This window comes from Hyperolius riggenbachi, chromosome 1, assembly GCF_040937935.1.
Source record: "Hyperolius riggenbachi isolate aHypRig1 chromosome 1, aHypRig1.pri, whole genome shotgun sequence".
NCBI classification, from domain to species: Eukaryota; Metazoa; Chordata; class Amphibia; order Anura; family Hyperoliidae; genus Hyperolius; species Hyperolius riggenbachi.
Genome location: NC_090646.1, coordinates 172,347,027 through 172,362,276, shown reverse-complemented (window position 1 = coordinate 172,362,276; position 15,250 = coordinate 172,347,027). Strand labels below are relative to the sequence as shown.

The window sequence follows — 15,250 nt, the reverse complement described above, 5'->3', positions numbered from 1 at the left end:
TGACCCACATATGTCCTACTTCATCCCTTTCTCTCCCCATGTGTCCTTTTCTGTTTCCCCATGTGGTCCCTTCTGCTCCATGTATCCCTTTTTGCCCCCATGTGTCCAATTCTGTTACTCCATGGTTCTGCTTCTATTCCCCTCTATGTCCCCTTCTGTTCCCCTGTGTGTCCCCTTATGCCACCGTGCATCCCATTCTGCCCCATGTGTCCTCTTCTGTTCCCCTACACATACATGCACATGTAAAATAATGTACATGCATGCACTGCTACACTTCAGAAGGAAGTTTGTTTTACCAAAACAACCATAATTGGTGAAACAATTACTATTTTCACTAAATTAGGTGAAAGAAAAATCAATGTCATACACTGGCAAGGGCTGTGTCTGGGAGGATGCAAAACAGCTGTTATCCACCGGCTCACCTTGTTTGCACCCTCCTGCCTAAAAGATGGACTTCGTAACCCCTTGATGGACAAATAAAGGTAAATTACAAATGGTGCCCCATTTCTTTTGATAGCCCCATCCCAGAGAGTGGTAATGATCTTCTTTGCCTCTTAGACAACTCATTTCATTAGCAGATTAAGGTTTAAGTGACTGGATCTGTTCTGCTTCAGAAAATCGATGTTTCAATTGAAAAACATCCCATGCACATAATTATTGATGAGAGCATATTTTAGGAGTTGTCTCTGGAGAAAGAAAGTGCCAGGAAAAACGGATATACTGAATCTTCTCAGTATTAATCTAAGTAAGTCTGTAACAATTCATAGTAAGAATCTATCAGTCATAAGTAAATTGGTATGAAATATTATTAAATGCAGTCGAGTTTGATCTGAGATTTGTATACCTCTGGTTTGCGATGGTAAATATTGTGCATCAGAAAAAAATAATCTTTTAAAACATGGCTTTTTTAATCTTAAATACTTGTAAATTCATTACACAGACCAGTGCTTAAAACATTACTGTTTATTCTCTTTCAAGCATTTATTACACACAGAACATCAACATGGTGTCAATAATATAACAAAGATGTAAAAGAGAAAGACTAATTTAACACATATATTACGAGGTTTACAAGGTTTTATTTCACACTCTAAATTTCTGAAAGAGGAATGTATTAAGAAACTAGAAAGGAAAAGAAAACCTTATGATGAATAATGCTACCAGACTTTGCTTCAAGAAATACCCTATGGTCCTGGCAGATTTAGCATATAACTCTCAAGCCTACTTCTATGTAAAGATGGCTACAGCGTTTTTGGTTTACAGCCCTATTTTACTATTGTATCTATTGGCTAATATTGTTGCCCTATGTTATTAGCTACCTTATTTTTCAGGTAATTTTAACATTTTTGTTAACTGAAAAATGTTTAGTTTACTTGCACATTCTTGTGCAGTACTAAAATTCTCCACTAATTCTCTAGTAATTGTCCCCCAAAATACTACTATAATGTCAACTCCTCTATGTTATTCATCTCCAAATCTGTAAATCTGAAGCTACATTTGGGGGCTGATTAATAAAACTTGAGAAAAAAACAAGCAATTTTTTTGTCATCCAACTTTTTGGATGGCAGCTATAATTCTCTAACCCACTCAGGAAAATAAAAATAATAACTAAAACTGATTTCTAATGTGGGTAATAAGAGTAGTTTTTTTGTACCCTGGATTATACAAGAACTACCAATGGATGCATAGTAAATACTATTTGCATACTGTTCCCTTTGCTAACCAGCATTGAATTAGTGCTGCAGAGTAGGGATGCTCATTCGGATTCCACGCAAATGAAATGTCCACATTTCAGATCAGAAACCGGTTCCAATTGGAATGGGGAAAATGGAACACAGATTTCAGCGGAAATACTACCAGACCACAACTCAGTAATTTTGGCCATATCACAGAATTCGGAAGCATTAGACCAATCAGAGAATGCAGAGTCAATGCGGAAGTATTTGGCCAATCAGAGAATGCAAAAAAATGACCAGAAAAAGACAACTTGGAAATCAGAATCAGAAAACGGAAATCCGTGGAATTGATAATTGGCATTAGTGGAAATGAATTTCCGCAGAATCAGAAATCGTCATTCTCAACCATCCCTTCTGCAGAGAACTGCTCTTGTACGCAGGTGCTATTAGATAATGAAAAGCAAAAGCTGCTTGAGCTACTGCAAAAAGACATGATTGCATTTGGATGATAAAGCGGGCGTGTGTGTGTGTGTGTGTGTGTGTGTGTGTGTGTGTGTATATATATATATATATATATATATTAGGGATGGTCGTAGTCAGCCAACTTCGCTACACTGGAACTACATGTAGTTTTACGCAATTACACTTTGCCAAACTACGGCTTTGAAATCAAATATTCGCTTTCTATGCATTTCATAGACTACGCGTTAAAATACGCAATTACGCGTAGTGTGAAGCGTAGTGCATGTGGATGCTTATGTCCGTATGCAGAACATTTTACGCAACAATTCCCTTAAATTGCTTATACCGGGAACTCTTCTATGCGTATATTCCCCTTTCCAATGTGTACATTTGTAAGCATGCAATCGCATGTGGAAAATTGGACGCTAGTAACGCATTCGTAGTTTACTACGCAATACACATGGTAACTACGCATAGTAGCGTAAGCTACGCGTAGCGGTACTTCGCTATGCGTAAATTTGTAAGCGTAGTTTTGAAACGTCACCTATGAACTACGATGCGTAGATGCGAACTACGATGCGTAAATTCGCACTGGCGTAGTTTCTGCTCATCCCTGATATATTTATTACAGACTTAGTATAGAATGTTGCAGACAGCATCAGGAAAACTATTTGTCTTTTTTTCTAAATGCTTAATCACTGAATAGACCATGTCATGTTTAGCATTGCATTTTATTGTACAGCATAGTCCATAACACAGTTGTATAGTTTTCCTTCTTTTGTTACTGTACACCCTTCATCTACTTTTCTGTCTTCAGGCCTTGCTGGATGCAATAATTTTACTCTAAAAGCTATTTGGTTAACTATACTCTGTCAAAAACTATTCTTGTTAAACAAACCCAGTGAGCCATGTAAGCTTCTGTTTACTGAAGTGCTATAGAATGATTTGCCTTTAGCATCTGTATTTTCCGATAATTAATATGCAAAGTATTGTTATTTCACAACAAATAAGAAACATTAAGACAGTCACATTCCACTTCTAGTAGATTAGCATGGACTTGGTCCTGCAATCTTTCATCAGGGGTTTTCTTAACTCTCTATAACCCCTTTAGCAGCTATCAAGCCAATCCAGTATTCAAATAAGTTGTATCTGGTAAACCAATTGAATCTAATAAATGTAAAGTCCTGTTTTCAGAAAAAATTGAAATTTTGGGTAGCACAGACATGGGTTAAAACCTATTTTTGATTTTCATTCCTATCCTGAGTTATCATCTGTTAGAATTTCTATTGCTTCCATTACAGACAGGAAGTATGGAAATCCCCCACAAAGGTCACATAGATAGTATTAAATAAAAAAAAAGAAAACTTTTTTCAAAGTAGAGAAAACTAAGAAATACCAAACTCGTTTTTATAACTTCCCTGTATTTCCAATTCTCAGGATTGCCAGTTTTCATGTAAAAGCCGGAAAGATCAATGATGTTCCAAAGAATAGGAAGTCCTTGTGGCTCAGTAGGTGCTGATTAAGTATTACAAAGATACAGAGATACAGCAACAAATGTACACAATAAGATATAAAGCATGATAAATGTTTACTGCACTGGGCTATATGAGTCCTATCATGTAAAACATTACCTAAACCATCTGTTCAAAGATTAATGCTTGTTTGCAGTAATTCATATTAACCACAATTCATATTACAATTGATTTTTGTTTAAAGGAAATCTGAAATAAAAAAAATACCCCGGGGGGTCCTTACCTTGGGTGAGGGACACCTCTGAGATCCAGCGATGGCAGCCCCTGAACACCAAATGCCCCAATATTTACAATTTGCTCTCCTGCACAGCTGCAACATCAGCTTCCCGATCGGGCTCAGGTGGAAATAGCCGAGCCCAGTTGGTCTGCTTTGCTGCGCAGGTGACTAAATGCCTGTGTAGTAGAGCGGACCTGATCAGGCTTGGCTATTACCTCCTGAGACGATTGGAAATCTTATTCCAAGCAGTGTAGGATTGCAGATTGTAAATATTGCTGCATGCTACTACGCCCGTGCACAGCTTGCTGGTGCTTGTCTGGGATTTTCGGGGTAGCCAGTCCCAGATCCCCAAGGCTTAAGAGGCCCTATAGGGGCACTTTTTTTTCTTACAGATCCAGTTTAATAAAAGAACTTGCTGGTTAGTATAGCTTATTACACATTATTTTTATCCTTTAACTATTTTGTTAAGTAATAAGTTGTTTGCAACTTATTATTTAATGGACAACATGATTATCAGATTATCATGACATAAGTAACATGATTAAAAGGAAGACATTTCCTTTTCTTTTTTGCAAAAATGGGCAAACCTAAATGAAGAAAATAGGAGTAACCTCTAGATAAAAACTGACAATAATCTTTTTTTTTAATGTTACAATTTAAACAAATCATTTTTAGGTTATGACAATAAGAGCTTGTGAACATAGGTATGCTATGAGTAAAGGAAATCTCCTTCTGAACAGTTTCAATTGCCACAAATAGTAAGTCTTATTTAATAAGGTAATGCACGCAACAAGTGCAGCATGTACGTGTTGGTAACTAAACTTCTGTTTGATGTAGAGAAATCACTGAAAAAAACATAATTGATTTCATGCAATTTTCACATCACTATTTCTCACATTGTCAAAGTTATTTGCACTATTATGTTGAATCAGTCACCAGGTTTAACTGAAACATTTTAAAAAGTGCCCAGTTCGACAAGTACAGATATGGATTGACCCAAATGTCCATATTGTTAAATTAATATTTTTGAGTACCCCTGCTGCCTAGATGCACAAGCTCTAACAAATATTCATAGCTTTCTTTAAGACTAAATGCCATAAAAGTATAATTAAATTAATAATTACAGGGAAACACCAACAAACTACTCAGCAATATGATACTGTTGCCTGTGGTTTACTATCCCTATCAATAAACACATCAAAAATAAACATCCAATCAATTCCACTGCAGCTGGTATATTCAATTTTTAGTAAGTAATAACATGGCTTCATAATGGCATGACATTTTAGGTCAAAAGTACTCCTCCTCAGAAACACATTGGCTGCAGTTGAACATGACTAGAATAGCACATGTACATATATTTGTGTATGTACCGCATTCTATAAGAAATTATTTATTTTGGGTGATTTTGCTTTTGATTACATAAAAAAAAATTACAGTCACGGGTGGAAGCAATGCAGGCAAAAGTTAAACATTTTTATGTATTCACCCAAATAGCAAACTAACATTTTTGTGAATGAAGCACAATGTTGTGGAATTACCATTTCTCATTGGCCAGCTATTATTATATAATGCTGAGTGACGAATAACAGTGCAATAATTAATTGTTCCCTCTAATATTACCCAGAGCTGTGGCAGGCATAGACACCTGGGGCTTGATTCACAAAAGGGTGCAAACATAGTTAGCACGCCTAAAAGCTTTGGACGTGCAAACTAGGGTGCTAAGTAGTTTGCACGTCTAAGGGCTCATTCACACCAATGCGCTTCTGTGCGCTTTTTTTCAGCAATATGTATCTGTTAACATTATGTGCTGAAAAAAAGCGGACTGAAGCGCACGAAGTGTGAATGAGGCCTAAAGCTGTTACTGATCGCGCGTTAAGTTGGTGCAACCAAAACGTTGCACCGGTGCATGCGAAACGTCCCACCGTTTGCGTGTAAAATAGCTTATCAGGCTATTTTGCACATGGATGGTGCAATGTTTCAAACGCACCGGTGCCACGTTGCGCTTGCACCGCGCAGCACTAACCTTTGCGCGCGCAAATGGTTGCATGCATATTAGTGCGTGAAGAGCCCATTTTCGCGTCCTAAGTGCTTTTTCACTGGCATGCTAACACTTAGCACCCTTTAGTGAATCGGGTCTCTTGTTGGATACCAAAATAAAAGTATGTTTCACAGAAATAAATGTAGTTAGTGATGTTTCTTTTATGGATTTAAACTTAGAGCTGTGGAAGAAATTGGACACCAAACACATTACTGTTTAAATAAATAAATATGCATATACTTCCATGGGCCTGTTCATGGCCAGATCAGAGATTATTTGAAATATTTTGATTATAATTTTGATAGAAATAAGAACGTTATATATGTGTAAAGTGTGAAAACTTGTAGCCCCAAAAGGTAGAACAACAAAGACTGAAAGAGCTATTGTGTTATAGCTAATCCATGTGATTTTTTACAATGCAGGACTATGGGCTACTTAATGTTTTCTATATTGATAGTGTGAAACAATAACCTTTCAACACCTTCAAATTAAACAACACACAAATGAAAATACAATTTAAATGAACAATCAACATAATTGTTGTTAACCTGAAATCACTCTCTGATAAATTAAACAAAAATGGCAAAATATGTTATGCAATAGTGCATGATGTGACATTTCATAAACTATCATTGTCACATAATTGATTGAATAATTTATACTTTTTGACTCAAGATTTATGGTAAACAAAATGCTTGGGTCCTTAATTACCCTTCACAACATGTGTTGAAATTGAGTTATCATTTCCTTTGTTTTTTTTTTTTTTTATATAAAATATTCCACCCAAGGCACAAACAAACAAGGGACAAGACCTAAATGTTATTAAAAATTCCAGACTTATTTTGACAAATGAAACATAACCATAAACTATTAAAATCCTTTTCTATTTTTTTGTCCTTTTAGACATCATTTTATGAAAACTATACAAAGTTATATAATAGAACAATTTAAGTGTACAGCTAATTAGTAATTGGGTAAGTGCAACTCACTGAAATATGAAAAATTAAAACTGTCTGGGATCTTCAAAATTATTTCATTATACATAAATCTGCAAAAGCTCAATTGCTGAAAAGAAATGTTTTAATGGGAAAAGAACTGGGAAAATATTGGTGCCTAATTTGCAAGTTTTATGCTTCTTCAACCCATACGATTGTGTTGCCTTTTTCAACCTCAGTGATTTCACAGTTTAATTTATTGAGTCTTCCGTCTAAAATGAACAGTGAATCCTTCGAGGGTGTCATTAAGTATTGTCCAAACAGGCCACTTTCTATGATAATTCGATTTGTGATGCTCCATGGCCATTCTTCTAGTTTAACGGGTTCCTTAAGACTCTTGATCATTTTCACTTTACCAGATGAGAGCTCTACAAAGAGTACATCAGTTTGTGTGGTTGAGCTTGCATAGACATTGTACTGGTGAGCTTCTATGAATGATGACTGAAAGGCCACATCGGATATATGCAGATTAGTATGAATGTCAAATAAGTCCCTTATTTCTCCTTGAATTGTTATTAACTGTACTCTCATGACTCCTTTACCGTCATTGACACTGACAAGGTAATGACCATCTGGAGAGACGTAGGGCGTACCAGTCACATCTTTATTATATCCAATGACAGCATCCGTTACACTATCTACTATTACTTGTGGAAGAATAGCTCCTGTTGTATCTGGCTTGCATTGAATAAAATAATATCCTCCAAGGTGAGTATAGGCCAAAGATTGGGGAATGCAGTTATAGTCTTTTAAACTAACTGTTTTGATGTAGGACATGGTTTCCAAATCAATTTTCAGCAGAGCTGCCTCTTCTTTATGAAGGATAAATCCAAATCTGGAAGAAGAATTTACATGTTTTGAGAGTAGTCACGTTAATGTCAAATGTTATCTATGGGATATTGTTTTTTACAGATTAGTAAACTTTTGCAATTGAATTCTTGCGCACTTTAAAACTTTTGCAATTAAAAGACAGAAATATAATTTAAAATGAAGAAAGCAAAGCATTGCTCAGGTACACATTCATTTTACTGGCTTCAAATTGTCACTTCTCATTGTGATCCTAATGATGACTTTACAGTATGTCTATAATAAGGAATTTTGTGTTCAGTGACCAATTAAACTGCTCCAGACTTGGAAACCCGCAGAGTTTGGTTATTATCAACTCCATCAGGGACACATTCTTTTTTCACAGATGTAGCTTTCTGTGATATTAAGTAGAGAATGTTTCAGGGTTTACAAAGGATAGTAAGCTGTCAGCTAAACGATTAATACCTGAAGACTTAATGTCTTTGTTCACTGCTATATAATGGCAGGTTACAAGTAATGGATTTTTCCCTTTCTGTCATTCAATTGAGCCCTTCCTGTGCATAGCTTCTTTTTTTTCTTCACTAAAAAATAATGTACAGTGTGGTCATATAAGTAATGTGAACACTGACATTCAGTGCAAACATATTTTAGTAGCAGATTATTATGAATAAGCATGCAAGAAGAAATCTCATGTTCAACATGGAAACATGAATCAGTTCCAATGACAAATTATTAACCATATTCTTCTCACTTACAAAATACATACATTATTGTTTTTAATATTATTTATATAAAAATGTCAACTATTTTGACAAAAAAGGCAGCTTATTTTGGTGTTTAGTAATATTACGACTGGATGAATGCCAATGCACACAGAAAAGAAAAGTGGTTCATTAAATATTCAATGTCCATATTTTTTAACTGAATATGTCATATTAAGTTTTGTATTAATAGAAAGTTGCATCTATTTTTAAGCTTAAATATTATCTTTACTTCAATGGGTGAAAAAAGCAAATTCTTCCAGTACAATTATATACAATGCAACAATTTTACCAAATATCACTCCGACAAGGGTTCCCTTCTCTGTTCCTCTTTTTGTGTCGACATGTGTCCACAACATGATTTCATGAAGATTATAAAATGGAAGTGTCTACAAAATATACCTCTCAGCCTTGTAATAAAGAAATTTCAAATCCTAAGAGTTCCATGGAGGTTTATAGTTCTAAAACCATATAAATGAAACATTCACTACAAGAAAATCTTGGGATTAATCCAAGCAGAAAATGGGAAAATGGAAATCTCTGTATTGTAAATGGTGTACTATTGCCATGACTCCAATACTTATACTCTAGATCAACGGCCACGTCTAGAAAATCATAACCGGCTGATCAATTAAAAAGAAAGGTATTGTTTGATAGAATTTAAGTGTGAAATGGTTTGAAAAATACGACAAAAGTGGTTCATAGAGATTTGTTACAATCAAAATAGATTGTGACCTTATCAAGTGCCCAGTATAGAATACTGAAGTTGTTGTGGTATGAATGGCAATTATGCTTTTAGGCAAGTTATTGTAAGTGTAATTTCCTTGTTATTAAGTATTGTACCTCCAAGCAGAAGCACTGGAGACAACACTGCAGCATTTCAAACGTGTTGCAGGAGTTTTTATTCCACATCAATGGTACATCTAACAGCAAAAATTAGATGTCATGACACAGTGGAATGAGAACGAGTTTGGACAGCTCCACTGGTTTTACTTCCATCCAATTTGTAGCTGAGCTTGCAGCCAAAGGATTTGCCTGCCACTGTCCATGCACTAAGAAGTGGTCATCCACCCGGTTCAGTTCTGTCAGTCATCTAGGTGGTGTAAGTGTGCCAACTTTTATTTCTTTGTACCTTTATATTAAGTATTTTAAACAAACCGTTTTTGCGCTATTTAGAGTTGTCTCTGCATCCGCCTTTGTCATCATCAGAGATCAGGATCCTGACTACTGGATTAACTACACTTATCTGCCCAAGCATGAACCAGTTATGAAAATGTTAAGAGTAGCAAAGATAATGGGGTTGCAAACAAGTTTGTACCATCTAGGGTAGCAAACATATCTCTTATTTTCTCCTAAACAAATGTTGAGGGAATGGGTCTAAGTATTCCAGTATTGGTCTGGCTAAGTACATTTCGGTAAGTGTCATTTTGGACAAAATATGTGCCTGTAAATGCTCTACACTCTCTCCAGGATGTTTTATATTGTATGCATCTGAATAACATTTTTTTTTTTTTTGCAAAATGCCTTATGTAGCATTGACATTTTGTACTTCAATAACAAAACTCTAGATACACTTTAAAGTGTACCAGAGACTATTAACCATAAAAGTTTTATACATACCTGGGGCTTCCTCCAGCCCCATCCATAGGAATTGCTCCCATGCCGCTGCCCTCAGCCTTCTTCAAGATAAGTAGAGGGCGCACTTCTCTTGCGCAGACTGGCCGCGACTGGCAGAAGTGACAGGACCTGGTACCGCAGCTGGAGAAGGCTAAGGACGGCGGCATAGGAGCGATCCATGCAGATGGGGCTGGAGGAAGCCCCAGGTATGTATTAAACTTTTATGGTTAATGATCTCTGGTTCCCTTTAAGAAAATAGTTTGTCACCTACAATGAAAGGATCTTTGGAAAGTAGTAATTCTAAATAACCTCTAAGCATTATTTACACAGAGTCACTTATTTCTCCGTCAATAGTTTGAAACAATAAATGTATTTATTTCCAATACAGCTGGACAATTGGGTGTTTGTTTACCTCTGAAGGGCCTATTGCTGGGAAACAAGGCAGCTCTGATTAAACAACCAGCATTGCCCTGCTGTGGTCAAGTGACCAAAGGCTGAAGCACTTCCTGTGAATGTGTGATCTCTGAAATATACATATTACTGGGAGGAGACCAAGTCCATTCATAATTCTGTCATGTTTTCCCCCTGGGCTTTACACAAAATCCAAATCACATTTCATTTTTTTAATTAAAATAATTTTCTTCCCCATCGAGAGTTCACTTGATTCTTTAGTAGAAATAAGAAAATCTCTTTTGCATTTTGGGAAAATGAAAAGCCTACAAATAAGCTTCAACATTAAAAATGTGCCCCAGACTTTGGTGCACTAACATCTGGTGGCTGGATAGTGTAATGGTTAAGGGCTCTGCCTCTGACATGGGAGACCAGGGTTCGAATCTCGGCTCTGCCTGTTCAGTAAGCCAGCACCTATTCAGTAGGAGACCTTTGGCAAGTCTCCCTAACACTGCTACTGCCTATAGAGCGCGCCCTAGTCGCTGCTGCTCTGGCGCTTTGAGTCCGCCAGGAGAAAAGCGCGATATAAATGTTATTTGTCTTGTCTTTGTCTAGCAGTGCACTAAAAAAATGTAATTAAATAAATACATTGGGCTTGATTCACTAAAGGGTGCTAACACAGTTAGCACGCCTAAAAGCTTTGCACGTGCAAACTAGGGTGCTAAGTAGTTTGCACGGCAAAGCTGTTACTCGTCGCGTGCTATTTTAGCGCGCGTAAAAGCTTTTACGTGCACTACTTTGCGTGCAAAACCAGCTGCTTTGCGTGCAAAGTATGCTTATCACACTACTTAGCATGCGAAGCAGTTGATTTTGCACGCGAAGTAGTGCGCACTAAACTTTACTCGTGCAATTAGCATTAGCGTGCGAAAAGGCAGTTTGCGCGTGATAAGCAGCTTTTCACTGGCGTGCTAACACTTAGCACTGCTTTGGGAATCAAGCCCTTTGTAAGAGGTTCATTATGCAGGGAACTCACTTTTCCTATTTTCATTTTTTACATAATACATTCTACAAAATACCAATACCATGCAGCTAGCAATGGTGGCCAGAAAAAGAAGAAGAAATTCTGACTCCTAAAGCAATGTACATTTTAACTGATATTTTGTAAAGGTTACCTATTGTTGTTTGGCCTTTGCATGAAGCATGTACGATGGGGTTATCTTGCTTTTGCTGCATACATTAATCATGTATGCCATTTTCATCAGTAATGGCAAGGAGATCCACTGACATTTGAAAACGTTCCACAATCATTTGAAACCAAATTCTTAAAATGTGTATTTTATGACTTCATGGATTTAATACATCAGCCTTTAACACTATACCACCATTTGCTAAATGTGCATTCAATTTAACTTTTTAAGTAATAAACTGGCAACTGTAAACAATACTTTCCTTAAAAGGGCACTACAGCGAAAAACTGTAAAATGTAAAATATGTGCAAACATATACAAATAAGAAGTACATTTTTTTCCAGAGTAAAATGAGCCATAAATTAGTTTTCTCCTACGTTTCTGTCACTTACAGTAGGTAGTAGAGATTTGACAGACGTGACAGGTCTTGGACTGGTCCATCTCTTTATAAGGGATTCTCAGGGACATATTTCTTTTCAAAAGCACTTAGTGAATGGCAGTTGCTCTGTCCAACTGCCAAAAAAAACTGTGTAGGGAGCAGGGAAGCTGGCCAGCATCATTGTTTAAATCCTTTTTAGGGAATATCTTTATAAAGAATAAAAGCTTTACTGAGTATCCCCTCTGAAGAGACGGACTAGTCCAAAACCTGTCGCTTCTGTCAGATTTCTACTACCTACTGTAAGTGACAGCAACATAGGAGAAAAGTAATTTATGGCTCATTTTACTGTGGAAAAAATGTACTTCTTATTTGTATATGTTTGCACATATTTTACATTTTACAGTTTTTCACTGTAGTGCCCCTTTAATAAAACGGATACATTTGCCAGTTCTACATTAGCCAGTTTGCATTTCAATGTTATTAAATGTTATATTTTCATTACAATTTGCAGTGGATAATTGCATCTATGGCAACAATACACTATTTAAGGAATTTCATTTGGTGCACAAAGTGCTCAAGTTCCTATCTACCTCTACAAGTAATGTACTACAGAGAATGGATAATACATTTGCAATGTCTTTTTGGCAATGCTTTTTGTTTTAATGAGAACAAGGTGAAACTTGGCACAACTATTGGGGTGTCTTTATAGGGATGCCTTCTGTTCCTTAAAAATACCAGAGTAATTTTAAAAGATGGACACATCTGTGTAAAATTCCTATTAAAAGGAATAACCATAGTTTTGTTTCATATATATATATCCACATATGAACAAGGTAAGGATCATTTGAAATCCTGGCAGAGCACACAGCTAACCTAGAGAACATTGTTTTTTATCCACAGAAATGGATTTATTTTAAAATTACATTGAACTTCCCTTCAAAATATAAAAATGTGCTTTTTTAAAACAAAATGACTATATAAACATCATCATACAGTTCTACGTCGTTATTTTAGTCTTGGATCATAAAGACCAGCATTTGTTGTTGTTTTTTTTTGTTTTGTTTTTTTACCTTTTTCGGCAAAAGAACAAAGAGGCGTGCACCTTCCGTCCTCTGGTTTATTTCCAACATTGTGACATAATTGCATTGAGGTGTATCTGAAGTACTCCACAGAAAAAACTGTAACAGACAAAGTGCAAGGTGTATCTTACGTATCCTAGGTGGGTCGACTTAGTGGAGGTGGGTGGTGGGCATTAGGGTGGCTTGGCGACGGCCGTTTCGCGTCTCCTGACGCTTGGTCACGCTGCGTACCACTAACAATGGAGGATTGGCGCTTCCGGGATTAAGACGGGGTACTGAGCTCCGCCCCTTCCGGTCGCGTCATACCCTCCGTGCTGAGATTGGTTGCGCAAGTCACGGGGACGCTATACGGAGGTTCTGAATGCTGAAGTTTAGTTCCGCATTTCCATTGGGTCACCCATAATATGGGGAGGTGCCCATGTCGCCATGGTTACTATACACAACAAACAGGCACTAGCGCACTGTGCTCTCATATTATTGGGCACTTGTAAATGCGGGCAGAAACATTTATTTGATCCGTCCGTATCGCGGATACTGCTTAAAGTAAGCATAGTCCACCTGATCCCTATGTCCTCCTAAAAATACGCGTCTCCGTGACTATTGTGATCGTGATTAAAGCTTAAAATGACTATATAAACATCATCATACAGTTCTACGTCGTTATTTTAGTCTTGGATCATAAAGACCAGCATTTGTTGTTGTTTGTTTTTTTTTTTTTTTTTTTACCTGACATGATTAATTATCAGTGTGGTACTAGGAATGAAAAAGTCATCAACTCTGTCAAAATGTTTTCCAACTGGCTGAGTGTGGATGGTATGATGTGATACACTTCCGCTTGCTTGTGTTATGACCTACAGGCAAAACAAATAACATATGTTAAAACTGTAAGGGCACATTTTACCAGAATCCTAATTACAGAAAACAATGCAACAATAACATTGAAGTGCAATCGTAAAATTGTATATGCTTGTCTAGAAGCATCAATGCATCCTACTATATTCATGCATAAGATTAATATGATGAAAATTTCATTAAAACACTTGGTGAGTGTTACAATATTTGGGAACTGTGGGTGTGTTGCTTATGTCAACAAGCCAGTTGCATGAATACACTGTAGGTGAATATAAGAAAATATAGGATAAAAAGGATGGTGGTTAGATAGTGCTAAATAGTTGGAACAGAAAGTATGATGTTGTTGATTTTAAAAAGGTGGATCTTAAAGGTAACCAAGCACCGCTTTCCCCCCCTGATTTCTAATAGCTACAAAAGCTGCCATGTTACCCCGTCCCCTTCTAGCTGCCTATTATTTATCCAGGGGAATATATGAAGATAGCATCTTCTCAGACTTCTCTAAACTCTTTGAAACAGAGCGCCCTACCTACCCACCCTCCCTGCTTATGAAAGCTTTTGTTTGATCTCTGCTAATGTTTGCAATTCAATAATTACACCAGTCCTTATCTGCTTGAAATTTCTGCGGTCAGACAGGCCTCGGAAGAAGGTTAATAAAACCCTCTACCAAACTTTTAAATGTAAAAAGAAGAGGAAAAATGTAAGTGCTTTTTATTAATGAGCCACATTGTTGGCATGTACATTTATTGTGCTATTGAGTTGCCCTTGGTGCTAAAAATAGTGCTTGGTTCACTGTTTAACTCTGTTTTAACTACCTAAAGACCACGTAACGCCAATTGGCTTGGATGACGGAGCTCCGCTCGCCATTGCCGCTAGGAAATTCTTAGATGGTGACCCCGTCTATTTAAATGGTACAAGGCTGCGATCTACGGCAGCACTGTACTGGGGACAGCCATGTGGCACAGCTGTTTCCTTGGAAGGCAGGAGAGTGGTCGGCTCTCATAGGCTGATGTCTATGAGAGCCGATCGCATGTATTGGCTGGCGGGGGAGGGATACAAAATTAGGGAAAAAAAGCATACTTAGTAAAAATAAAACCAAATAAATATTTATAATAAAATAAATTAACATCCTGGGAGCGATCAGAGCCCACCAATAGAAATATCTGTTGGTGGACAGAAAGGGGGGGGGGGGGGGAAGATCACTTGTGTGTTGAGTTGTACGGCCCTGCAGCAAGGCCATAAAGCTGCAGTGGCCTAA

The 15,250-nt window shown here is 37.0% G+C and overlaps 1 protein-coding gene across 2 annotated transcripts in view; it reads right to left on the bottom strand.

The window, feature by feature from the left end:
- Window positions 1-948: 948 nt before the first annotated feature.
- FSTL5 (follistatin like 5) overlaps window positions 949-15,250 on the bottom strand; it is a 913,616-nt gene continuing 899,314 nt past the window's right edge. For both annotated transcript variants that reach the window (XM_068278842.1, XM_068278843.1), the window contains 2 exons: window positions 13,870-13,994; window positions 949-7,758 (listed from right to left, as the gene is read on the bottom strand). In XM_068278842.1, coding sequence (XP_068134943.1) covers window positions 7,056-7,758; window positions 13,870-13,994 — 828 coding nt within the window. In that variant the 3' untranslated portion in view covers window positions 949-7,055. The remainder of the gene's footprint in view (window positions 7,759-13,869; window positions 13,995-15,250) is intronic.